This window comes from Mesoplodon densirostris, chromosome 16, assembly GCF_025265405.1.
Source record: "Mesoplodon densirostris isolate mMesDen1 chromosome 16, mMesDen1 primary haplotype, whole genome shotgun sequence".
NCBI classification, from domain to species: domain Eukaryota; kingdom Metazoa; phylum Chordata; class Mammalia; order Artiodactyla; family Ziphiidae; genus Mesoplodon; species Mesoplodon densirostris.
Genome location: NC_082676.1, coordinates 88,129,736 through 88,154,980, shown reverse-complemented (window position 1 = coordinate 88,154,980; position 25,245 = coordinate 88,129,736). Strand labels below are relative to the sequence as shown.

General features: G+C 48.4%; 1 protein-coding gene across 6 annotated transcripts in view; it reads left to right on the top strand.

Annotated features, from left to right (window-relative positions):
- SUN1 (Sad1 and UNC84 domain containing 1) overlaps positions 1-25,245 on the top strand; it is a 54,409-nt gene that overhangs the window by 9,038 nt on the left and 20,126 nt on the right. For 2 of the 6 annotated variants that reach the window (XM_060078359.1, XM_060078360.1), the window contains exons 2-10: positions 6,424-6,520; positions 13,990-14,139; positions 15,519-15,703; positions 16,636-16,662; positions 16,766-16,951; positions 22,419-22,616; positions 23,085-23,168; positions 23,421-23,531; positions 24,670-24,768. In XM_060078359.1, the coding sequence (XP_059934342.1) occupies positions 6,444-6,520; positions 13,990-14,139; positions 15,519-15,703; positions 16,636-16,662; positions 16,766-16,951; positions 22,419-22,616; positions 23,085-23,168; positions 23,421-23,531; positions 24,670-24,768 (1,117 nt within the window). In that variant the 5' untranslated portion in view covers positions 6,424-6,443. Of the gene's footprint in view, positions 1-4,979; positions 5,071-6,423; positions 6,521-13,601; positions 13,690-13,989; positions 14,140-15,518; positions 15,704-16,635; positions 16,663-16,765; positions 16,952-22,418; positions 22,617-23,084; positions 23,169-23,420; positions 23,532-24,669; positions 24,769-25,245 lie in introns of those variants that run through there. The other 4 variants (XM_060078358.1, XM_060078363.1, XM_060078361.1 and 1 more) reach the window with 4 other exon arrangements.

Sequence of the window (25,245 nt, the reverse complement as noted above, 5' to 3'; positions counted from 1 at the left end):
TTCATAAACATAGTGCGTTCAGAGCAAATTCTGGTTGCCTTATACATGGTTTAATAAAAAATAATTATTTACTAGGTGACGATGCTTGTGGTTTATAATTATGAGAAGAAATGCTGCTCACCATTTTTAAAGTTTGTCTTTTTCTAGTTTTATTTTAGAACTGATAGCTTTTCCTAAGAAAATATTTTGTGCTAGTTTATTTCAGGACCGTTGACAGTTTTATTTTCTTTCTTTGGTTTTGCCACTTGCTGCAAGCTCTGTTTTCAACCTTGTGTGACTTGTAATTTTTGATATTTTTCAGACATGCTTTCTAGATTGTTACTAGATTAGTACAGATGTTCTAAATAGTAGAGATTCAAATTATATGTGGTGGTTGAACTAAAATCCATTTTTGACTAAAGCATTCAAGACCAAAAATTGAGCTTTATATTTCATTTCTACCATATGATGCAGATGTTACATACAGTGTGTACTAGGCAAGGTAAAGGGTATTAAAGGAGAAACCCAAGTGTAACTCATGAAGCATCTTAACTCAGATTTTAAAACCCTGCTAGGATCTTCATGTGTGTAAAGATACTTATTTAATTTCTTAGGTTTGAAACCAAAGTTTGCTCCCTAGACAGAGGACCTCTTCTTTTGGCAGTGCTTGCCGGCTTATGTGTGCTTAGCCACTAGTGAAAGTGAGACAGGAGGGAGACACCGGGGTGATTTATGACGATAGCACTTCCTTTTCCACTGGAAGATGTCGCTCTTGGCCCACCATTTCCTGAGGTGAGCACTTTTCCCTCTTGGGACTGGCAGCTGCAATCGAAAGCTGTTAAAGAGCACTGTTTTCCGGGGACATGGGGAGGCTCCCCTGAGCGCCCTCTCCCTCCCCCCATGTTAACCCACTGGGCCTGGAAAGGGGGTGGTGCGTGGTGTGAGCCCCGGCTCCAGCTCCGCTGTGCAGTCCCTCCCTCCCATGTCCGGGACACTCATGGGGCACGTGTCCTGTGAGGAGGTCATCCCAGTCGTAACACTTTCGGGAGAAGGGAGTGGCCAGGAAGAGTCTAGAGAAATGAGGACAGTGGAGCCTGCACAGGGCACCTCTCTGTAAACAAACGTGTTTACAACATGTTGACTTTGTATTCATTCCAAGATTTTCTGATGCCGTTGAAAACATTTTCAGTCCATTTTTTCACTTGCTCTTTCAATACTGCTCAGATTATAAATGCAAATCAGATCTCCCTTGAGTCACAGGCTGAGGCCGCCTTTAGGCCATGCTGCAAGTAGGAAGGCTCTAATGTTACACGCGGGCTTGAAGTAGCAGTGATGTAAGCGGAGACTGGGAACGGCATTGTGAACATGCCAAGCACTGTTAGCGGGAGAACTGGTATCACAGTTGCACTTTTGCTGCTAGGGGTCCTGATGAGCTGAGAGAGACCGGAGCTGGTGTTCTAGCCTGCTGGCCCCAGCAGCCGTCTGAGTTGCCGCTGGACTTCGTCGTTTATTTAGGTTGGGGCTGAGTGAGTGTTCCATCTCAGGGACTGTCAACTCAGAAGGCAAAAAAATCCTTTTTTTAAAAAAATTTAAAACAGGCTATATAAGTTTATTCCACAAACTAATTAAAGCTAACTTTTTGAGTGTTTGTCATGTGTCAGGCACTGCTTCACAGACATAATTTCATTTAATTCTCTCTTTTTTACTTTATTTTATTCTATAATTTTATCTAATGCTCACATTTTATGGAAGGAACTAAAGGTGAATTTTAAAGTGTTCTGAATCTGTCTCATGATCTGTCCAGGGAGAAAGATGGAGGCGGCAGGGTTGACGGAGGACAAGCCGGGTATGGAAAGAAGCAGCAGAATACATTCTAATAAGATACATGATCACACTCTGTAACGCGGTCCACAGTAAATGCAGGAGAGAGCGCTGGTCATCACCCCCTAACTCATTACTGAGTCAGGCTTGCTGTGGCCTCTGCTGCTGCTTTTGGAGGGTCTGCTTGGAGAGGTGGTCTTCTGGGCTGTGGAGGAAGTACTGGCCAGAACAACATTTACCTGGGCCACGGGTCCGATTAAGCAGGGGCAGGGTTCTGCGTGTAGTTGTATAGTTTTATACGTACATGTGTTTCACCAGAGAACGGAACATAAAGTTCACGTGGTTACAGGAGCGAAATCAGAATGAGTAGGGAAAAAGTAAGGGCATCCAATGGCATGCTCCCTTTCCTTCCACTGGCATAGCCACTGAGCTCTGACTGTGACGGGCCATGGCCTCCCTGCCCTGTATCCTGTCTGCCTTTCCTCCAGAGCCGCATGGCCTGCTCTTCCTAGAGTTGTGTGTGTCCACACTGGTGCTCTCTTGATGGTGTTGTCTTTGGGCATTTTATTACGTTTGAAGCTCCTCTCATAAAACATTTAGCCAAAAGTCTACCACTGTGCCTGCCACTCAGCTCGTGTCTCTGTGTTGTCACCCGCAGGACTTTTACGTGGTCACTCTTCTGTAATCCTATCTTGCTTGTGATAGGCTTGTGATGGCCAGTAGCTGCATTTGGTTCTTTGATAGAATTTTATTTCAGAGACAAGAAATTAAATTTCTTTTTAAATTGTGGTATAAGGCCTACATTAAACCCAACTAGGGTGGTGTCACACAGCTTTATCTGTCTCATTGGTTGGGAGAACCAGGTTGAACGGTGTGGTCCACTGTGCCTCTGACAGCTTTTGAAAACACCGTTTGTTATGCATTAGAAATTAACCTCTCTTAGGTAGATGAAAACGTTGAGAACGTATTGATGTAACTTTTAAAAGTAAAAAGGCTGTAATAGATAAACAGCAGGGACCTTTGTATAGCATAGGGAACTATCAATATATTCAATATCTTGTAATAACCTATAACAGAAAAGAGTGAAAAAGAATATATATATATGTATATATATGTTCATATGTGTATATAACTGAATCACTTTGCCGTACACCTGAAGTCTTGTAAATCAACTCTACTTCAATTTTAAAAAATTAGAAAGCATTAGGACTTCCCTCCTGGCGCAGTGGTTAAGAATCCACCTGCCAATGCAGGGGACACGGGTTTGAGCCCTGGTTTGGGAAGATCCCACATGCCGCGGAGCAACTAAGCCTGTGAGCCACAACTACTGAGCCTGCGTGTCACAACTACTGAAGCCTGCATGCTAGAGCCCGTGCTTCGCAACAAGAGAAGCCACTGCAATGAGAAGCATGCACACTGCAACGAAGAGTAGCCATCACTTACGGCAACCAGAGAAAGCCCGTGCGCAGCAACAGAGACCCAACGCAGCCAAAAATAAGTTAAAAAAAAAAAAAGTATGAGGTAAAGATGTCCAAAAAAAAGAAAGCATTAAAAAAACACATTGGGGCTTCCCTGGTGGCGCAGTGGTTGAGAGTCCGCCTGCCGATGCAGGGGACACGGGTTCGTGCCCTGGTCCAGGAAGTCCCACATGCCGCGGAGCGGCTGGGCCCGTGAGCCATGGCCGCTGGGCCTGCGCGTCCGGAGCCTGTGCTCCGCAACGGGAGAGGCCACAACAGTGAGAGGCCCGCGTACCGCAAAAAAAAAAAAACATTGCATGGGACTTCCCTGGTGGCACAGTGGTTAAGAATCTGCCTGCCAATTCAGGGGACACGGGTTCAAGCCCTGCTCCAGGAAGATCCCACATGCTGCGGAGCAACTAAGCCCATGTGCCACAACTACTGAGCCTGTGCTCTAGAGCCCACGAGCCACATCTACTGAGCCTGTGTGCCTGGAGCCCGTGCTCCACAACAAGAGAAGCCACCGCAGTGAGAAGCCTGTGCACTGCAACAAAGAGTAGCCCCCTCTCACCGCAACTAGAGGAAGCCTGCGCACAGCAAGGAAGACCCAACAGTGCCAATACATACATACATACATACATGCAAATAAAATAAAAAAGCTGTTAGTTCTTGTCCTCCTCACCAGGCTCTAACTGCTCCTTCTGTGCTGAGTCACGGGCTGGACCTCCTTGGACCCCTTCATCGGCCTTGCCAGTAGCGCTGCTGCCATCCTGCTTCACAGATGTAACTTCCTTTGTGCGAGGAGCTGGCCTCAGGGCAGTCAGTCAGCTAGTGGGCAGAGCTGGGATCAGAGCCCAGGTCTGTAGGGGGTCAGTCCCTATTCTTAGCTGGACCCTCTAGTGTTTCCATGTCATAGTCATGATGTTTAAATTAAATGCTACTTTCAGGCACCTGCCATTCACTTGTTTATAACACTAAACCAGTTTCTGTAAGCCGGTCCAAATACTCAGTTCACTAAGGACATCTTGAATTCTTTTTTTAAAAAATAAATTTATTTATTTGTTTGTTTATTTTTGGCTGCGTTGGGTCTTCATTGCTGTGCACAGGCTTCCTCTAGTTGTGGTGAGTGGGAGCTACTCTTTGTTGCAGTGCGCAGACTTCTCACTGTGGTGGCTTCTCCTGTTGCGGAGCACGGGCTCTAGGTGCGTGGGCTTCAGTAGTTGTGGCTTGTGGGCTCTAGAGGGCAGGCTCAGTAGTTGTGGCGCATGGGCTTAGTTGCTCCACGCCATGTGGGATCTTCCTGGCCCAGGGATCGAACCCGTGTCCCTTGCGTTGGCAGGCAGATTCTTAACCACTGCACCACCAGAGAAGCCCCCGTCTTAAATTCTTGAATACGAGTTGTAGGGAAGTTGGTAGAAATTAGCAGCAGTTAGAACTGCTTTAACTTGGGGTTGGTAATGTGGGTGTAGTAAAACACGAAAGTGAAAGATCACTTTGGGAGTAAAGTTAGGAAGTAAAAATCAGTTATCTTCTCTGGAGGGTGAGAGCAGTTACGGGGTATTAGGATTGTTATGGTTGCTTAGTAAGTCATTGCTACCCACAGCGCAGTCAGAAGCCATGATAACACTGCTGCTGGGTGCGGCTCTGTTCTGCGGGGGAGCTGGGAGGAGGCCTGAGCCTTGAGGCTGCCCTCGTGTGCTGTTCCTCAGTCTCTGTGCCCTTGAACCTGGGCTCCAGTGCTGGTGGAGGAGACAGAGGGGAGCTCGAGGCAAGTGAACAGGTACTGAACAAATACATGGACTCGTACTTGAAGGTAAGTTTATTTGCAGCAAGAGGTTTACGTGTCTATTAATAGAATGAATTGTACTTGTTGAGTGTGTGTTCTACCTGGGCTGACGGGCCAGGTCCCTGAGAGGAACTGAGCAATGTCGAAATTAGTAGGCACAGTGAAGTTTTTCTATATAAACAATGTTCCTTATTTCTATGGGTGCTTACTTTTTAAAAGAATATTTGGGGCTTCCCTGGTGGCGCAGTGGTTGAGAATCTGCCTGCTAATGCAGGGGACACGGGTTCGAGCCCTGGTCTGAGAGGATCCCACATGCTGCGGAGCAGCTAGGCCTGTGAGCCACAACTACTGAGCCTGCGCATCTGGAGCCTGTGCTCCGCAACAAGAGAGGCCACAGCAGTGAGAGGCCCGCACGCCGCGATGAAGAGTGGCCCCTGCTTGCCACAACTAGAGAAAGCCGTCGCACAGAAACGAAGACCCAACGTAGCAAAAATTAATAAATAAATTAATAAACTCCTACCCCCAACATCTTTAAAAAGGAAAAAAAATTTGGACTGTTTCAAAGAATATGGAGTGAATTTAAGTATTTTTGGCTTAGTTTATAGAAATCAGCCATTTATACCTGAATATTTTTTGTCTAGGTTTATCTTCCTTGATCTTTCAACAGCAGATTATGATCCACATTACTCCTATGAGGGTGTGGGGTTTTTTTTGAAGTGTGTGTGTGTGTGTGTGTATTTTTAGCCAGAGGAAAGTTTGAGTCATTCCAAAGAAATCTAGATGACAACATGAAAAACAATAAGCTCAGAACTTTTTAATTTAAAAATAATCTGTGTTTTCCTTTGGGGAAAAATAAAAGTATTAACAGTGCCTTAAGCTTATCTCTTATTCACCCTGCAGTTTTCTGATTCTGAGCTGCTTGTAAAAATTTTGCTGTCTAGGAAAGTATGGGAGTGCTTCTTGACCATGGAACAAGAATCAGTTCTGTTTTACTTAATAACAATGAAAATTTATTCCAGAAGAATGAGAACATTTTGACACCTTCAGGAATTTAAAAGTACATTTTGGAAAGGATTCTGAGTTACTTTCTGTATTCTTTACATCATTTTAAGGCAGTTGATCTAGGATTTCCCCTTGTTGCTTTTGTAGATTTATAATCTTAGGGAACTAAGTATGACAACTGTGTTCTGGACTTGCAACCATGAGAAAACTTGTCTCCTTTGCTTAAAAAAAAAATCCAAACCAGCTCTGCTTTACTGGCCTTGCTTCATCCAAGTGTTGACGGTGACTCTAGTCCGTCTGCATTGGGCCGCCACAGACAGGGCTCCTCTGGGTGTTCCGGCCGTTAACAGCCTGCATTGCTTTTCCCGCCTTCTGCAGTATGCTTTGAGACCGTGAACATGGACTTTTCCCGGCTCCACATGTACACTCCTCCGCAGTGTGTGCCCGAGAACACTGGCTACACGTATGCACTCAGGTGAGCTGCTCGCATGCGTGTTCCACGTCTTGCCTGTGCTGTTCTCGAACGCTGTTGGGTGAATGGGGGCTCTGTGGTACTTGCACCCAACTGCTCTGTGTTGAAAGTGAAAATGTCTATGCACGTTATGTTATGCTCTGGTTTTACAAAACTGCTAAACTGACTTGGAAATTATGAGGTTGTTTTGAAAACCGAACGTTTCTGATGACTCAGTGATTAGTCATTGCAAATGAATGACTGTTTTAGCCTCCACCCAGGTGGCTGTGGTCTTGGGAACACATCTGTGTGGTTATGGTAGGGTTTTGTGATTTATATTAATAGCTGAGTATTTTAAAATGAACAGAACTAACCTGGAAAGTGACTTGGCTTTGAGAGGAGCCATCATAAATAGAATTTTGATGAAGTCCACGGTTTCAAGACCACAACTTCTGTCAAATGCACTAAGTTTTCTGTTTTTATTTGTATTCTGATTTGATGCTGAACCTTGAAGTTTGAGTCTTAGAAGCTGTTGACTTGCTCTTTGCCTTTCTAGTTTACCAAGTATTGATAGAAAGGATGATTGAGATGAAACTTAAGTACTATAAAATTAGGGGCTACTGCCAAAGGGAAAACATTCCTGGATTGGTGAAGATTTGATTGGCAGATAGAAAAACCTTTGTATCCTGGCAAGATGTTTAAAGCAGACAAGGAAAATGCTAGTGTCAGTTTTATCAATGGCTTATCTTCTAAAGGGTAAAAATGTAATTGAAACTTAAAGAAAATTGGAAGGTATTTTAAGAAAACTGCTCTTAACAGCATTAGTCAAATCTCATATTTAATGATTGAGCTTTTAGTCACAATTTTAGATCATGTCACACTTTCTGTAGTAACACACTTTGTTTTTGTTAAAAGTCCTGTAGTATTTTAGAACAAAATGAGTGGGCCAACTCAAGTAAAATTCCTCCTTATTCTGTATTGTGGAGCATAAAAAATAATAGTTCCTGGTAATTTTTTTTTTTTTTCCCCTGTACGCGGGCCTCTCACTGTTGTGGCCTCTCCCGTTGCTGGTAATTTATTTTTAGCTTTTATAACCCATTTTATTTTGTTTTTATATTTATTTATTATAACCCATTTTAAATACAGTTTTTAAAAGTTGCCTATGTCTGGGTCTCTACAGAGAACCCAACCCTCGTCCAGTGAGGCGTGCAGCTGGATCGGAAGTGGATGAGCACTGAAATGGGAAAGGCAGGCGGACTGAGCTGTGCTGGGAGGTGGGCCTGTGTTTGAGGGCGGGGGTCTCAGCCAGGAAGGGTGAGTAGAACCAGGGTTATGCAGAGATGGAGAGTGGGGCAGTGCTGATCAGAGGCTGGCAGGAGTTCAGGTGAGACTCTGGGGGGGCCCTGACCGAGGCAGTGCTGGGCAGGGCGTGGGGAGGGAGGGGTTCGGGAGGGAACGCTGGGGGCCTTGTGCTTGCTTGACTGGAGGAAGGGGATGAAGGAGGAGGCAAGGGTGACAGTCACCGTTTGGCGTGGGCGCGGGAGGAGGAGCACCAGTTAGCGGGAGGGTGTGTGAGACTCAGGCTCAGGAGCCATGTGGGCGACAGTTCTGGTCTGGCCATCAGCAGGTCATGATGGGAGCCCGAGGGTGCCCTGGGGGCCAAGGGCCCACAGAGACCCAGGAAGCTGTGATGGGCGGGCGCCACAGCACGAGGAGCAGAACTCTTGCCGAGGGTCCCAGCCACTCGACACCCAGTCTGGAGGGGGCACGCCCAGCTGTGGACCGGCCTCAAGTGGCCGTGCTGAAGCCGGCTCTGTCCTTGCCTGCCCTTCCCTCTCCTGCCTGTGTGTCTCTGCGTCCCCACCCTTCAGTGAAGCCTCTGTTTACCGTCCAGCTCCAGCGGCAACTCATGGTCCCTGGAGGCTGGGTTTCACTGCAGCCTTTCCCCCCCGCAGCCCTTGGCCACCTGGCCTGGCCCGAAATTGTCCTCCTCATATCCTTGTCCTTCCAGACCCTCCCCCTCCGCCTGCTTAACTCCCAACTCTGACCGTCTGTCTCATTACCACCTGGGTGGCCCCTGGCTGACCACTCCATGTCCAGCACTGCTGGCCTGCAGCCTCAGCACTTTCAGTAAACACGTTAAGGATCCTGCAGCATCCTGGTCATGCCATTTCTTTTTCTTTCTTTTTTTTTTTTTTTTTTTTTGCAGTACGCGGGCCTCTCACTGTTGTGGCCTCTCCCGTTGCGGAGCACAGGCTCCGGACGCACAGGCTCAATGGCCATGGCTCACGGGCCCAGCCGCCCTGCGGCATGTGGGATCTTCCTGGACCGGGGCACGAACCCGCGTCCCCTGCATCGGCAGGCGGACTCTCAACCACTGCACCACCAGGGAAGCCCAATGCCATTTCTTTAAGATGTTTTCCTATTATGGAAAATGCCAAACAGTGTGAAAGTTTGGAGACTAGTGATGATGAGCCCCTTCGCCTCTCACTTAGTTTCAACAGTTACCAGTGCTTGTTCTCCCCTCCCCAGTGGGTTGTTTTGAAGCAAATCTCTAAAAGATAACGATATTTTTAAAACCACTAGTCAGAATACCGGGTGTTGAGAACCCAAGGTAGGAGGAGGGGAGGAGAGAGAGTCTGGGGCAGGTGACTGTCACACATGTTGCTAGGCAGTCGGGACCTGCGGGGCTGGGATATGGGGAGAGCTTTGACCTCACTGGTAGGAGTCCCTCCGGGAGCTTGCAGTGTGTCTGGAGCCGTACAGGGAGGGCAGTCGAGCTTATCCAGGTGAGAGTATTGCCAGGCCCTGGGACAGAAGCCCAGCAGGGCAGGGGACACAGCTGGGGGCAGCTGTGACAACAGTCAGAGTTGGGGTCCCTGTGAGGCAGGGGAGCCATTGTGGTGAGAGGTCATCAGTGATGGGTGGTGGGGTTTGAGGCTGGGACTTCAGAGGGGCGGTGTTGGGATTGGGTACTCAGGTGGAGCAGTGCTTTGGATGGTAGGGCTTTGGACAGAGCCTTAGAATTGTCACCGGCTGTGACTTGCTTTGCCCACATGCCCTCTCCCAGTTACCGGCTGCACCTTTGACAGTGTAGCCAAATTCAGCGCTGGTGGCGCATTGCCCACTCCACGGCTCGTTGCTGCCTGGTGTCCATCCAGCTTTCAGCTGAGGTAGATTTTTTCCAGCCTTTTTTTTTTTTTTTTTTTTTTGTGGTACGCGGGCCTCTCACTGCCGTGGCCCCTCCCGTTGCGGAGCACAGGCTCCAGATGCGCAGGCTCAGCGGCCATGGCCCACGGGCCCAGCCGCTCCGCGGCATGTGGGACCCTCCCAGACCGGGGCACGAACCCATGTCCCCTACATCGGCAGGCGGACTCTCAACCACTGTGCCACCAGGGAAGCCCCAGCCTTTTAATTAAAAGAGCATCTTGGGAATTCCCTGGCAGTCGATGGTTAGGACTCAATCCCTGGTTGCGGAACTAAGATGCTGCAAGCCTTGTGGTGCAGCCGAAAACAAACAAACAAATAAATAGAAGTGCATCTAAATACCAGACATTTTTTAAAAAACTGCATAATTGATGAGAGAACTAAACTAAAATCTTATACTCTTAAGGATTAGATCTATACTCTATATTTGGGGTCTTCGTCTATATTATCTTCTTTTTTTTTTTTTTTTTTTTTTCCTGTGGTACGTGGGCCTCTCACTGCTGTGGCCTCTCCCGTTGCGGAGCACAGGCTCCGGACGCGCAGGCTCAGCGGCCATGGCTCACGGGCCCAGCCGCTCCGCAGCATGTGGGATCTTCCCGGACCAGGGCACGAACCCGCATCCCCTGCATCGGCAGGCGGACTCTCAACCACTGCGCCACCGGGGAAGCCCCTATTATCTTCTTTTATATCCTAGTTTGGTCACTTCATTCTCTCTAATCTTGGATTAGACACCTCAGTTTAAAATTTTGTGCCCCACCCCAGCTTTATAGAAAAATTAATAAAGGAGCTTCCCTGCTGGTGCGGTGGTTGAGAATCCGCCTGCCAATGCACGGGACACGGGTTCAAGCCCTGGTCTGGGAAGATCCCACATGCCGCGGAGCAACTAAGCCCATGCGCCACAACTACTGAGCCTGCACTCTAGAGCCTGCGAGCTACAACTACTGAGCCTGCACCCTAGAGCCCGCGAGCCACAACTACTGAAGCCCGTGTGCCTAGAGCCTGTGCTCCACAACAAGAGAAGCCAAACTGCAATGAGAAGCTCGTGTACCACAGCGAAGAGTAGCTCCCGCTCACCGCAGGTAGAGAAAGCCCGCGTGCAGCAATGAAGACCCAACACAGCCAAAACCAAAATAAATGTATTTTAAAAATAAATAAAGGGGGCCTCCCTGGTGGCGCAGTGGTTGAGAGTCCGCCTGCCGATGCAGGGGATACGGGTTCGTGCCCCGGTCTGGGAGGATCCCATATGCCGCGGAGCGGCTGGGCCCGTGGGCCATGGCCGCTGGGCCTGCGCGTCCGGAGCCTGTGCTCCGCAACGGGGGAGGCCACAACAGTGAGAGGCCCGCATACCGCAAAAAGAAAAGAAAAGAAAAAATAAATAAATAAATAAATAAATAAATAAAGTAACGTTTAACCTGGCAAGTGATGAGGTTGCGCTGCCTCGGGGCGGTGCTGGTGTCCTGTGTCTCCATCAGACACTTGAATCTTTCTGCTGGGCCCTGGGTGCACCTGTCTATAGGAACCTGTTACAGATGATGGTTTAGGATCCCAGCCTAGGGCAGGAGAGCACGGGAGCTGGTGGAGCACGCATGGAGTCGTGGGGTGGGCGCCCAGCGCATCAAGAAAGCCCCTCAGGTGCAGACAGAGGGGCTTGTCAACATTCATGTCTGAACTCAGCACAGAACTGTTGGTCCCCGCCTCCCTCCCTCCCCACCTACTCCCTATATCCCTCTCCCTCCCCCGCTGTGAACACTGCTGCAGTTTCTGTTTAGCTGAGCACTGTCCAGCTCAAAGTGGAAGTACCCATGTTCCTACCTCCTTTCAGCTCCAGAGGTAACTATTGTTGCCGGTTTGGAGGTGTTTTCTGTGCTCTTACACATCTGTGTTGGTAACATGTGCTTTTATTTATTATTGAATATTTGATTTATTTATTTGTTTTTGGCATTGCTGCACAGCTTGCTGGATCTTAGTTCCCCGACCATGGGTTGAACCCTGTGCTTTTATGTTACATATATTTTTAAAAACATGAATAGGATGATAATAGAATATTTCTTTTTTCATTTAACAGTATATCTTAGAGGTCTTTCTGTGACAGTATATATAGATCTTTTATGTTTTCTAACGGCATTACATAAGGTACATGTATCCTAGTGTATTTCATCATCCCCTTATTAATGGACATTTCCCAGTCGTTTGCTTTTTTCTTTTTTTTGGCCATGCTGCGCGGCTTGCGGGATCTCAGTTCCCCAACGAGGGATTGAACCCGGGGTCATGGCAGTGAAAGTATGGAATCCTAACCACTAGGCCACCGGGGACCTCCCTCATTTGCTCTTACAAACAGCCGCTATACTGGCGTCTTCCCAGGGCCCTCTCTAATCAAAGTAGCAGGTATTTGGAGCACCCTTCTGCCGGCAGGGGCGTTGCGTTGGAGGTCCTATGTTGGAAAGCCAGGACCCTGTCCAGACTGGCAGCGTGGTCGTGTCCCCGGAGTTGCAGCCTCTGGGGCATGTGGGGGTGGGAGACAGAGGTCCGGGTGGCGTCGTCAGCTTCTTGCCTCATGCACGTTTGCGTATTTGTCTAGGAGTGGACTTGAACTGCACTGTCCTCTCTTGATGTTCAAGTTCATAAATGGCCGTCCTCTAAACCCAGGACTTAGGTTAAGAGGATGATGGTGGAGGGGTACTGGTCCATTCTTACGTGGTAGATTCTGACTTGAAATAACAATTTTCTTAAACGAGAATTGTAATTATGTAAAATACTAAAAATAATCTTGGGAGAAAAGTAAGCATATTGTATACTAAAATCAGGTGGAGCTTAGCGTCCGTGCTGCTCAGTGTGGGTTACTGCAGCCTCTCTCTCGCCCCACTCCAGCCTCTCAAGTTGAGGAGGACCTTTTCCTGAAGTTATGTGTAACGCCTCACATGGATATGACAACTTGAAGCGATTTGTAATAACTTTCTGAGGGTTTGATTGAACAGTTTCTAGTGTCCTATCTGATAAGTTTATGATGAATTTGATTCTGAAAATATTTTTATAGTATAAAATAAAACGCAGAAATGTTCTTAAGCCCATTTACTTTAACTCATACCCCTGGTTACCGTGGACTTCCAGATCCTTAGCCCAGTGGTCTGCTGTCCTGAGCGGGGGCTGTTCTCCCACTGCCTACTGGACGTGCCCCCAGCGTCTCCACCTCCTCCTGCGGATAAACTGCTTGAGGGGTTTGGAGCTCCCTTCTCTGCCACAGCAGGGCCTGCCCAGGGCCTCCAGGGTGCAGGCCGTCCTCTAGTGTGCACGCGCACGAAGGCCCTTTGGTTGAAGCCAGGACCGAGGTTCTCTTGCAGCCCCACCTTCTGTGCCTTGGGCTGCAGTTCTTCTCTTGGCCTGCTTTGCTCCCTGTGGCAGCCGTGGCCTCTCCTTCCCTCTCTCACCTTCCTGCTTCCTTTCGGGTTGTGAGCTCACCTCCTGGAGGTGTGGAGCCCTCACTGTGTCGTGGCCCCTGCTGCTGGACTGTCTGTAGGATCCCCGCCCCCAGGGAGGCACAGAACAGGTTCTCAACTCACGTTTCTGGATTTGGAAAACGTGCTGACAGCACAGAAGGATCTGTGTTTTGGTTTAAGATAATTATGTGGACGGGTAGTGGGGTGGCTTTTCCATGTCCTAGTGTGTCTCTGGGTTGATGATGAATTAAATGCAAGGTGCGCTGGAGGCTCAGTCACTGGCGTTTCCTTGTCTCCTTACGTTGATTCATTCAGTGACCTACTGGGATCTCGGATTAAATGTCACGTAGTGGTCACTGTCTCATTAACTGCCTTATCAGGCAGTGTCTACTAGTAAATGGTTATGATTTTCTAACAATGTTGACCTCATTCCCTGTAGGTGGGGAGTCTCGTGAATTTAGCACGTCCTCACGCGCTCCCCAGGGCCGGGTGTAGCCTTGAACACCAGGCAGCTGGGGGATTCATTTCACATGTGCTGTGATCAGAGCAAATGTAAGGGCATCAGTTGTTGAGCAAGTTGGGTGCCAGCTTGCTTTTGCTCTGTCGGAAAGGCTTCACATAGTGATGGCTGTTTCTCTCATTTAAAAAAAAAAATATTTTATTTATTTATTTATTTTGGCTATGCCAGGCCTTAGTTGCGGCATGCGGGATCTTTGTTGCAGCATGCAGACTCTTAGTTCTGGCATGTGCTGTTTTTAAAAATTCACACTAGGTTGCATGTTCTGTTATTTGTTTGTTTTAAAAGTGGTGTGGTAAGTGGTGTTTATCTATGATGAGGTTTTTTCCTTCTAGTTCAAGTTATTCTTCTGATGCTCTGGATTTCGAGACTGAGCACAAATTGGATCCTGTATTTGATTCTCCAAGAATGTCCCGCCGCAGTTTGCGCCTGGTCACCACAGCCCGTGCCACTGAGGATGGCCCTGCTGGGGACAGAGTGGCCAGGTGAGCGAAAACAAAACCAAACACATGAGGTTTCGGTCTGTAAAACTTCACTCTCTCGAATTTACGGATACGTGTGTACACACACAACTGCACACATGGTCGTAGCTTTACTGTGAATGAGGCTGAAACCAGGGCTGGGGTATGCGGGTTGTTTGGCGCTGGTGTAAAGAGGGACGTGGACACCCCTCCCGTCCGGGGCAAGTGTTCCCAGCTCATCTGCGTAGCAGGCCCCACCAGCAGTTAAGGGAGGAGCCCTGCCCGTCATCATGTGGCCCTGCAGGTGTCTGTGTTGTTAGTGCTTTAAGTCTGTTTATAAAATCTGTGTGAACTGACAGATACACGTGTGAAGTTTAGATGTTTACCTGTATTTATGATTGTCCTATTCACTTGATTTCTGAACTCTCCACGTGCCCATCACTTATTTGTGCCCAAGAAGGAGCAAAAGTGTACAGGATCTTTGTGCCATTTAGAGATAAAGAATAAAAGTAACAGCTTTCCTTTAACATCACTCATGTAAGAGTGACGAGTTTCCTGCCTGAATGGTCCACTCTTGGGAGTGGGATGGTGGCTGTTGAGAGGTGACGGGACACTGGCCTGACGGCAAGGCTGGGCGCTGGTGTGTGTGGCGTCACCTCCCCATCTGTGGTTCACACTCACACACTGCACGCCCAGCAGCCACCTGGGGTTCATTTGCAGTGAGGTTCTTGGATATCCTGGTTTGGGGTGTTCATGCAGGTGCTGCTATGGGAACCATGGCTGTAACAGGCTGGTTCTCTGTCCCCGGGCGATGCTGGAACCAGGTTTCCCGGTGCACCTGCTCATGGGGGCCTTCCTGTCTCTGCCCCTGGCCTTTTGCTCACTTCTCGCTCCCTCAGTGGGGAGGGTCTTCAAGGGCTTTGTCTCCATCCTTGTGGTGGATCCAGTTCAGGAAGGGTTTGGCGACAGCCTCTCCTCGCTGTACTTGACGCAGTTCCGCCTTTACTGGTGACTGAGAAACAGTGCGGAACGTGCCTGTGGATGCAGTTACTTGTTTTAAATGGTGGGGGGGACACTAAATCTATAAATCATGTAATTTCAAAATATAGGTCATTTTTATTTTTAGGTTATTTTTAGTTTGAACCACTTTTGGGTCATGAGGCCCCAAATAATCTGAGAACTACTTTGTGTGTACAATTTTAGGAGGAGTTCTTGAGCCCAGCTTAAACAGTTCCTTTTTTAGGTTAACAGATGTCTCGTTACAGCAGAAAAAGGGCATAAGGACACGTTGCCTTAACAGTAGTATATTCATTCTCAGGCAGAGATTTTGTGTTGGTAAAATGTAATCATTTGTATTTACTAGAAAAAGTCTGTAGACTTGTTCCTTTCTCCTTCCTTTTTAGACTAGCAAAACAGCGCAGCAGTGCGCACAGGCCGGCATTTAGTACCAACCACACCTCGAGGAAGGTCCTGTCCTTGGCTGTCAGCCAGAGTGGCTCCAGTGCCACGCGGGCTGCGGCTTGTCTGCGGCCTCCTGTGCTGGACGAGTCTCTGATCCGCGAGCAGACCAAAGTGGACCACTTCTGGGGTGAGTCATCTCCAGTGATTTCTCCGGTTCTTCTGGGAAGAAGGGGCGTCATGGCCGGGTTTCCCCTTTTCCCCTTACTGGAGGGAAGGAGCCCCAGGAAGTTTGGAGGCCTTCCTCTGGACTGAGGTCGGAAATGCAGGGAAACTGCTTCCAGCTGCCGATCGTGTGTCGTGATGTGGAAGATGGAGTGGAGTGGTCAGGGCAGTCTTATTAACTCTGTGTGTCTAAATGCATGAGTTTTGTGGGATGCTTAAGCAAAGTCATTGGTAAACTCACCAGCATGATTTCAAGTTCCAGACAGAAATTTTTCTCTCATTGGAAAGCATCTAGTGTAGACGAATTGACCCTAGGAAACGATGTGGCTTGTGACCTGGATTGACTAAGGCAGCAGCGTGACCCCAGTCCTCCCTGTGGAGGACTTGATGGCCACAGGGGCCATGGCTTCGAGGGGCCACAGGGCTGCTTGTGTCCACTTGATGTTCCGGTTGGCCCTTCTGAGAAGAATCAAAGATTAGATTAGTTCCAGAAATCTTATGTGCTGATTTGGGAAGCCCTGGAGTTCGTATTCTGTTTTGCTCACTAGCAAAGTAGCTCCCGGGCAGCAGAGGAGGCGAGTGTGCTGGTGCTGAGGTTCCTGCCTGTTCTTCTGTGCACAGCATGGGTGTGTGTGTGTAGACAGTGTGAGAGGGCGTGAGAACAGAGTGTGTGGGAAGGTATTTTCTCCAGAGATGTACTTTCACCTGGAATTGAAAGCAGGCATCTGCATATACCTGGAGAAATTGCTGTTAATTCTTGGTGTTGTAGGAAGTCAATCTTGACCAGTGCCATGATGCTGATTTATTAACCACTGTAACCTTTACTTTTGAGTTTGTGTATTTTGTTCTGTTTTGATCATTTGAGCTCAACAGCAAAAATATGTGTGTGTTTTTTAGGTCTTGACGATGACGGAGAACTTAAAGGTAATTTCCTCCTTTTCTTCCCCACGTTTTTCAAGATGGAGGCTTTAGTTAGGTGTTTGCAGATTGTAATAAGCAGGTTCCATCTCCTTTTTGCAAACTTCAGGTGGGACTAAAGCTGCCATTCAGGGAAACGGCAATGTGGCCGCAGGGGCCGTAGGAGCAGCGGGGAGCAACGGCTACACCTGCAGCGACTGCAGCCTCCTTGCCGAGCGCAAAGGCGCGCTCACCACGTACTCTGCCGCCCGTGGCCCGGCCTCAAGGATTTACTCGAGGGATAGGAGTCAAAAACGTAAGTCTTGCTCTTTTAAAAGTTAGAAAAACAGTTAGCGTCCAAATATTAGATATTTCCTTTTCTTTTCATCAACCTTGTCTTACAGGCCTCAGTGTCTGCACTGTTTCTACTGTAGCCTCGAACTCAAAGTTATCCTTTAGAAGTTGAAGAGATGCACCAAAAATTAGCTCTGTTCCTCCTCTCTCAACTTACATTTGATGTGGTTGGTCTTTTTGTACCTGGGAGTGTTTGGAATTCCATAAATTTGAACTTGGAGTAAGCAGGAGAAACCTCGTCCTGAACTGGACCTGTGGGCTGTGCGGTCACTTGCAGACGCTCCTTCTTTTCCTGGGAGCGCAGACTCCAGGTGCCCAGGGAGTCAGGGTGGGAGGCGGTGATGCTTGAGGCAGGGACGCGTTCTCTCTGGTCTCTGTTGTGGGTGAGAGTCCGTGACCGCAGGGGCAGCTTACCGGGAGTGTGCAGGTTCTGGGGGGCACGTGGCACACCAGCCTTGTTTGGGAGGGCGGCAGGCATGGTGGAAGGTCTCGCGGGGCAACCTTGGCCCTGCTGACCGGCAGAGGAGGCCCTTGGGACCCCGGTGCGCCTGCTTGAGCACAGAGGGCCCGGGCCTGGCCATGTTCCCAGCTCTGATCAACACCTGGGCCAGACTGAGTCGGCCTCGCTGCTGGGCCCCTGGGGAGAGCACAGCTACAGAGGCCCTTCTGGGGGCCATCGTGTGACTGATGTGCCCCTCCAGGCTTGGGGCTCCGCGACTGCTGTGATCACTGTTCGCCTTAAGGGAGCACATAGGGAGGCTGGGAGTCCTCGACTTGAAACATGCGTCGCCTTGTTTCCAAGCCCTTGGTACCTCGTCTGTTTAATCTGAGCACTGGAGTGCTTGGCAGAGCCAGAGGACATGCTCGGGCAGGTGGACAGGGTCTGGACAGGACAGTGCAGGAGGGCGGGGCGCTGTCTGTCCACTCCCTGTGTTCCTGGCTGTGCCCTGCGCACGAGGGTGCCCAGTTCATACTTCTCAAATGATGATCTTGACCTGAAGGATGGTACCTGGACTGACAGTTATTTCTATGTTGGCATCTCATCCTTGTGGCTAGACCTTCTGGTTCTGGCTGCTGTAGTGTTACCGACCTCCTTAGTGTTAACAGAGCAATGTGGGAACACAGTGAGGGGAAGGGGGTGGCAGAGTCAACATGAGGGTTTCCTCTGTAACCGTTTCTGGGTCGTATGGGTGCTGTGGAGACCAGCATCGCTGAGCACTCACTCTGCCCCAGGGCTCTGTACGCATGACCTCGCTGACCCTCACAGCAGCCCTGCTGGACGGTTGTCACCTTCATTGTACAGACTGGTAAACTGAGGTTCAGCCAGCTTCAGACACTTGCTGGTAAGTGATGGAGCTTGGACCTGGCCCCAGGCATCTGGTCTGCAGGGCGCCCTCCCCGAGACGCCGTGTCCTCTGAGTGCTGTCCCAGGGCCGGGACTCCGCACCTGACATGCCGTGTATCGGGTTTTGAGGCTGCATTTTGAAGTGTGCCGTTGCTGAGTTGAGCGTAACTCCTTTCTCAGGGTAAAAGCACGTTCCACAAACGGTGCCTGGTGGAGTCGTGGTGCTCGCAGGTCGCCGCCTGTCTGTGGCCGTGTTTGCTGCTCTCTCCCAGCCACGTCTGCGTCACCAACAATGCAGCCACTTGTTCTGACAGCGTGGAGGATGGTGGCCCTGAGCCCAGCTGTGTGGTTGCTGTGTCTTGAGAGGGAAGGTCAGCCATGGTAGCTTTGGTGGCAGCTTCTGGAAACTCATCCCACTTCCTGCTTAAATCGGTCTTGAGTATTTTGGCGTAGTAAACAAGTTACTATACTGTTATTTGCTTTGGGCTTCTATTCTGATCATGCCCCTTGCTCTTCTAGATTATAGCAGTGGTTTGTAGAGCCAATGCTAATTTATTACCTTTGAAAAAATTTGTTTCTAATTATTTGAGTAAAACATTTATCAAAGAACTTTTGAAAACCACAGAAGTGTGCAAGGAAGAAAATTAAAATCACCCGTAACCTACACCCAGAGGCTTTCCACTCTTACTGCATGGTTGAGGTTACACCGCATGGATTTGTTACATGGGCTTATTTACTCAAAACGTGGGTATCTCTTCACAGTCATAAGTTAACCCCCACCCCACATTTCCTCTCTTTTTGTTCTTTTTCTTATATTCTCACTGTGGAATCTTTAAACCTTTAAATTTATCTATTTATTTAATAGATGAATTAAGTCTCCCCTTGTCCCTCCCCAGTCCCTGTCTGGTTTCCCTTCTGGAGGGAGCTGCAGCTAATCCCGTTCATTGTGGGTTCTCCTGCCTTTTTAATGAGGTGAAAGTCATATAACATGAAATTAACCGACTATTTTAAAGTGTACAATCCACTGGTATTTCTCAGTGTTGTGTAAGCACCGCCTGAATTTTGCTTTCATGTTCCTACAGAAACATGGAGTGTGTTTTTGTCTTTACTTCAAATACATGGTTTTGCAACTTTTTTCATTTTAAATGGTAATTGCGATGAACTTCATTCTTTTTGATGCCTATCTAATATTGCATTTATGGTTGTATCGAAATTTGTTTAGTCAGTGTCTAGGTGGACATTCAGGCTTTCTTGTTTGTACACTTTTAAAAGCAGTGTTTTCTTTGGGTGTATTTGTGTATGTGCACATATCTTCGGGGTAGGCAGGACAGAGGTAGCATAGGTACATTAAACATCATTCATCCCGCCTGAGCCATGTAGTTTCTGATTCTGAAACATGTTGAGGTTCAGGTTGAGTGCATTGTTGACAAAACGTGATTTTCTGGGCCACATCAGAAAGGCTTTAAAAGCCTTCCATGTGTTTTCCCTGGGACATCGAACAGTGCTCACCAAAGCAAGGTGCTGATAGGACGCGTGCAGATGAACAGATTCAGTACTCCTGTGAGGATTGGCATCTGTGTGAGAAACCTGTAGGGGCTGGAGACCCGGCTCTGCCAAAAGGCGCTCCTACGTGGGCCAGTGCGCCTCGGGCCTCCCTGGCCCCTGGACTAACCGCACAGAAGGACCCAGGGAATTGGAATCTGAAAACACACACTTGTGTGTTTTTTCTCTTGCCTAAGGCAATGCTTGCGTCCCCCAGTAGAAGGTGTAAACTAACTTAGAAAAGATAGGTCTGAATGAATGAATGAATGAGTGAATGAAAAATCATTCCTTTGAAACTTTGTCAGTTGTCTTGGTTGCTTTGAGCAGAATTTTGCTAATTGAATCAGCCTCAGTCTTTAGAGAAGTAAGGACGGAAACGTCTGCTGCTTCCGGGAGAGGGACAGGCCAACTTGGCTGACTTCGGGGTCGGACGGCTGTGACTGCCGAGCAGCTAAGGCTGGAGTGGATGGCGTGACACGGCTGCGGCTCGGCCTCTGAGCTGAGCAGCTGAAATAGTACTGAATAGTACTGAAATAGTACTGACTGGCTTTAAGGAGGAGCAGCTCCGATGGAGCCCGTCCTCCTGAAGAAAGAAACCACAATTAGCAATGAAATATATTTTAAAAAGTGTTCCACCCAGCAGCTTCTAAATCAATACTTATCACTGCTGAGAAAAGAAGATTTTATACAATTTCAGTTTAAATAGATTCTTCCAATTGACTTCCCAAAAGACTGACCAGGATTGCCCTCTCCCTATGGCCTCGTGAGGGTCCCCATTCCATGTACTCTTGCTAAATAAGTGTTTATATTTTTGTTCTTTTAAAATGTTGCCGATTTGATGAATGAAAAATGGATTTTGGTGTCGCTGATTGTCAGTGAGACAGATCCTGCATTACCTCTTCATGAATTTTTCTGTTTTTGTCCGACCTCTGTATGAAGTTCACGCTGCGGTGTAAAACAAAGAGGAGTGTGAGTGGGCTAACACAGAGTTGGCCCTGACACTCGGGGGCTCCTGGCCCCAGGTTTACATTTGTTTTGGTTCAGGGCTCCAGTTCCCAGATAGTCTACTCCTTTATTCAGGCTGTCTGGTGGTGGTGGGGGAGAAGCTCTGATTTTATTTCTTCTGCAATCGCTGCAGCTCAGACCTCTCCAGTCCCCGCTGGCCTCACGCATGTACCCTGAACTCAGGGAGCTGAGCTGGGGGTGAGTGGACAGGCTGGGTATTTGTGCTTTTGGGCACGCCGGCGAGCAGCCCCGTCTGTAGGCTGTCCCATGGAGTCAGTGTGCAGGAACAAGCCTCATACTTCAGCTGCCACTCAGTGAAGAAACTTTTTTTTAAAACATCTTTATTGGAGTATAATTGCTTTACAACGTTGTGTTAGTTCCTGCCATATAACAAAGTGAATCAGTTATATGTATACATATATCCCTATAACCCCTCCCTCTTGCGTCTCCCTCCCACCCTCCCTGTCCCACTCCTTTAGGTGGTCACAAAGCACCGAGCTGATCTCCCTGTGTATGCGGCTGCTTCCCACTAGCTCTCTATTTTACGTTTGGTAGTGTTGGTATGTCCAAGCCACTCTCTCACTTTGTCCCAGCTTACCCTTCCCCCTCCCCATATCCTCAAGTCCATTCTCTACATCTGCATCTTTATTCCTGTCCTGTCCTGCCCCTAGGTTCACGAGAACCTTTTTTTTTTTTTTTTTAGATTCCATATATGTGTTAGGATATGGTATTTGTTTTTCTCTTTCTGACTTACTTTACTCTGTATGACAGACTCTAGGTTCATCCACCTCACTACAAATAACTCAGTTTCTAGAAACTCTTTTTTAAGAATAAAAATTTCTAGCCACTGTGATTTGCAGACTGTCACCCTGCACATTGTAGGTTATAGAGGTCGCACTGTCTGTCCTGATGCTCCAGGTGCTGAGGAAAAGGAGCCGAGGATGGCCAGGCAACTTTGGCAAGACGTTCCATAGTTTACTGAGCCTCAGGTGGCCATGTCGGGTGTCTCTGTGTACCCTGCTGCACGTGCTGTAGCGGACGTCCTTGAAAGTGCTGCTTCTTGCTGACAGGCCTTCTCGATCGAGGCTGGGAACACAGTGGGATTGCTGGGCCGGAGGTCAGGGAAGAGAAGTCGTTGGCCAATTTCTAAAGATGGTAGCGTGTGTGTAAACAGCATTGGGGTGAAGTGACATCAGATTGGATGTTTTGTGGAAGACGGCCTGTGGGAGAGATGTGGTGTTGCTGGCGCTCCAGGATGGGGCTGGTCTGCATCTCGGCCTGAGCGTGTGCCTCTGGTATCCATTTTAAAAAGTGGGTTCCAGGGAATTCCCTGGCCATCCAGTGGTTAAGACTCCACACTTTCACTGCCCGGGCTTATTAGGTTCAGCCCCTGGTTGGGGAACTAAGACCCTGCAAGCTGCGAGGCACAGCCGAAAAAAAAGTGGATTCCACTTTGCCCAAAGTGAGTAATCGGGCTCTGACGTAGCAGGGAGCGCATGCTGCGGGAGGAGTAACTGTGTCCACGGTTTCTCACTAGGCCGCGCCGCTCGCTGCAGGGACAGCGTCTTGTCGCTGGTCACGCGCACCTGGGCGTCCTTCCCTTCGTTCTTAGTTCAGCTCTTCCAAGTGGCTTTAATGAAGCTCAATTATGAAACAGAAAATTACAAATTGAAAAGTTATGAATCAAAAGATCGCGAATCAAAAAGCTGTGAGTCAAAAAGCCATGAATCAAAAGGTATTTAAATACTTTCTTCCTCCTTTTTCCACCAAATAGAGCTTTTAAGGTGGAGAAAACGCTCTTTTCCCCGCGTGGCGCTTCGCTCACGCCCTCTCCTCGCGTCGTTTGCGGCCTCTGTCTCTTGCGGCCTTGCTGTGCATCTCTCTCCCTGTTCTCTGTGCAGTTCTGGATGTTTCCTGGAAGTTGATCAGGGTTTAAACATTAAATAAAAAGTTAATACACTCATCTTCTTATTCTTACGACCCTTTTTAAAGCAAAAAATTTATCTGACTGGCATTTAGAATGATGTTTCAAAAATGTTTGAAGCGGGCTCATCCCGTGTGGTGGTTGGGGCATGCCCCGGGCTGGCGGGACTTGATGATGTTTCCTGAGCGAGGCGGTTACCTCGCCCCCGGCCTACACCCCACCCCGGCCACTCTGCAGAGCCCCTGCCCCGGGCTCAGGCGCCTCTCACCTGTGTTGCAGCTCATTCCAGTCACTGTGAGAGGATGAATGTGACAGAGCCCCCCGGCGAGGACGGCCACCTCCGTGCAAACGGGGCGTCGCTGTGTAAGTATGGCTCGGCCGCACCTGTGCCATCCTTTTAGGCCGTCCTGGGGCCCCACTGGTTAGGACGGGGCCAGGGCTCTTGCTGCCCCCCTTCACACCAGGAGCCTACAGCCACCAGGGGGCACTGGCTGGGATTTTGGTTTTTCATAATTGAGTTTCCTAGTTTTTTCAAACTGCCGTTGCTGCACACCATTGAGATTGATAGGGTTTGCCCGTTCATCTGTCCAATTAACTGCTTGTCCCACCCCACAGGCGATGACTGTAAGGGGAGGAAGCACCTGGAAACACACACCGCCACCTGCTCGCAGCCCTCACGGCCAGGAGGGCTGGCAGGGACCGTGGGGCTCGCCTTGTCCCATGCAGGTTGTCTCTCGCGCTTTTGTGTTTTGTTTCTGTCGTGTTTTCGCAAATGCTCCTTGTTCATTGTTTCTTTGTGTTTGGAATTCAGGTGTTCAGTAAAAACAGGAAAATAATAACTGTCTTAAAATATGGAGAATATTGCTCTTGAAAAGCTTCTTTGTAAGTGTATTTAGTATAAATTAAGCGTATGGGAAGTAACGTATTTGAGGTGAAGTGAACAGTTTAGAAGAAGCTAGGTCCTGCATGGGGTACAGTCGGCCCACGCCCGGGAAACGGGCCGCGTCCTGAGCCTGTGCAGCCGGGGTGCTATGGAGAAATCCAGTTTGTACCTGTCAGTGTCTTGCCGAGGGGTGCCTTTATAGCAGCTTTTTTTAAAAGCTGAACTTCAAAATTTGTTGTCTCTTAACTGTTAATGAATAAACATAAAGCAATAGATTAAAAAAAAAATCCTCTTACACCATGTTTCTTTGCACTCAGCCGTGTTGGAATTGCTTAATGTTTTCAGGAGTCAACACGCAAATGCTGGTGTGGGTGTATTACTTCCAGCAGTCACTGTTAAAAAATGAAAACAATTGATTTCACGAGCAGTTTTCTGCTTTATATAATGTGTGACGTTCGGTATAAAGTTAATTGTGTTGTATTTTGTCATCCAGTGGGACTACCGGTTATAATTCCAAAATACTTTTTCACCGGCTGTAGGAAGATTTTCATCTTGCTGTTTGTGTAACCCTTGTCTCATCCAGAGCATGTTAACTCCTGGTCTCCATGGAATCTTACTTGCTTTAAACGATTGCGCTGTCTTTCCAATACCCATTCTGCCAGCAGCAGCTGTGCACACGTGCAGGGCAGCTGCCAGCCAGCCCCCGCGGGTTTATAGGAAATGTCTGCATTTTGCATCCTATGTGTCGATAGGCAGAAGTGAGTGAAAACTGTTCAGACACAGAGCAGGGTTTTCATAAGTTAGCTTCAGCATCTTGCTTGGACTTCAAGTAGTCGATTGTTTTTCTTGAGGAGAGACTCTTGACTGTCGGATGTGAGAGGATTTTGGTACAGTGCCACAAGGTGGGTGTCTCTTGCCGTGTCAGGACGGTGGGGCTGGTGTTTGAAGGTGCCCCTCCCGCCCACATCTTCTCCGGCACAGGTCACTTCTCGGTGCAGGCGCTGCGTGAGGTCGGAACCACGGGAGGGTTTGTGTCCGGGACGGTGTCAACGGTGCTGTGGTTGGCAGTGGCCGCTCCAGGTGGTTATTTTGGCTTTCCATGTTAGCGTTCGCTCCTAGGCTATTGGCAGTTAAGCACCTGCAGTAAACTGTTCACCTAACCAAGTAAACATTTCATTTTCGGTTTACATGCTTTGATCCTTGATGTAACGTGTTCCATCCTTTATTACTTAGAAATGCTAACATACTGTGCTTTTGGCTGCATGGCATTCATTGTTTCTCCAGTGTATTGGGCGCTGTTGTAAGTCTAGCTGCTTGGTTTTACTGTACTTGAGAACGCATGGGTTTGGTGTTTACTCTTTTGTATCTTGTCTTGTGTATGATATATTGCTTTGTGGCTTATTTACGTTCCTGTGTTTTGAGTTATGGATATTCCTGCTGTGATGACTAAGCATTGTCCTAATATACTTCATCCCTAACTTCATCTTAATATACTTTCAAAGCATCTGTTAGTATATTTCCTTATGCTACTAGCTTGGCCTTCACGAAACCAGTCCA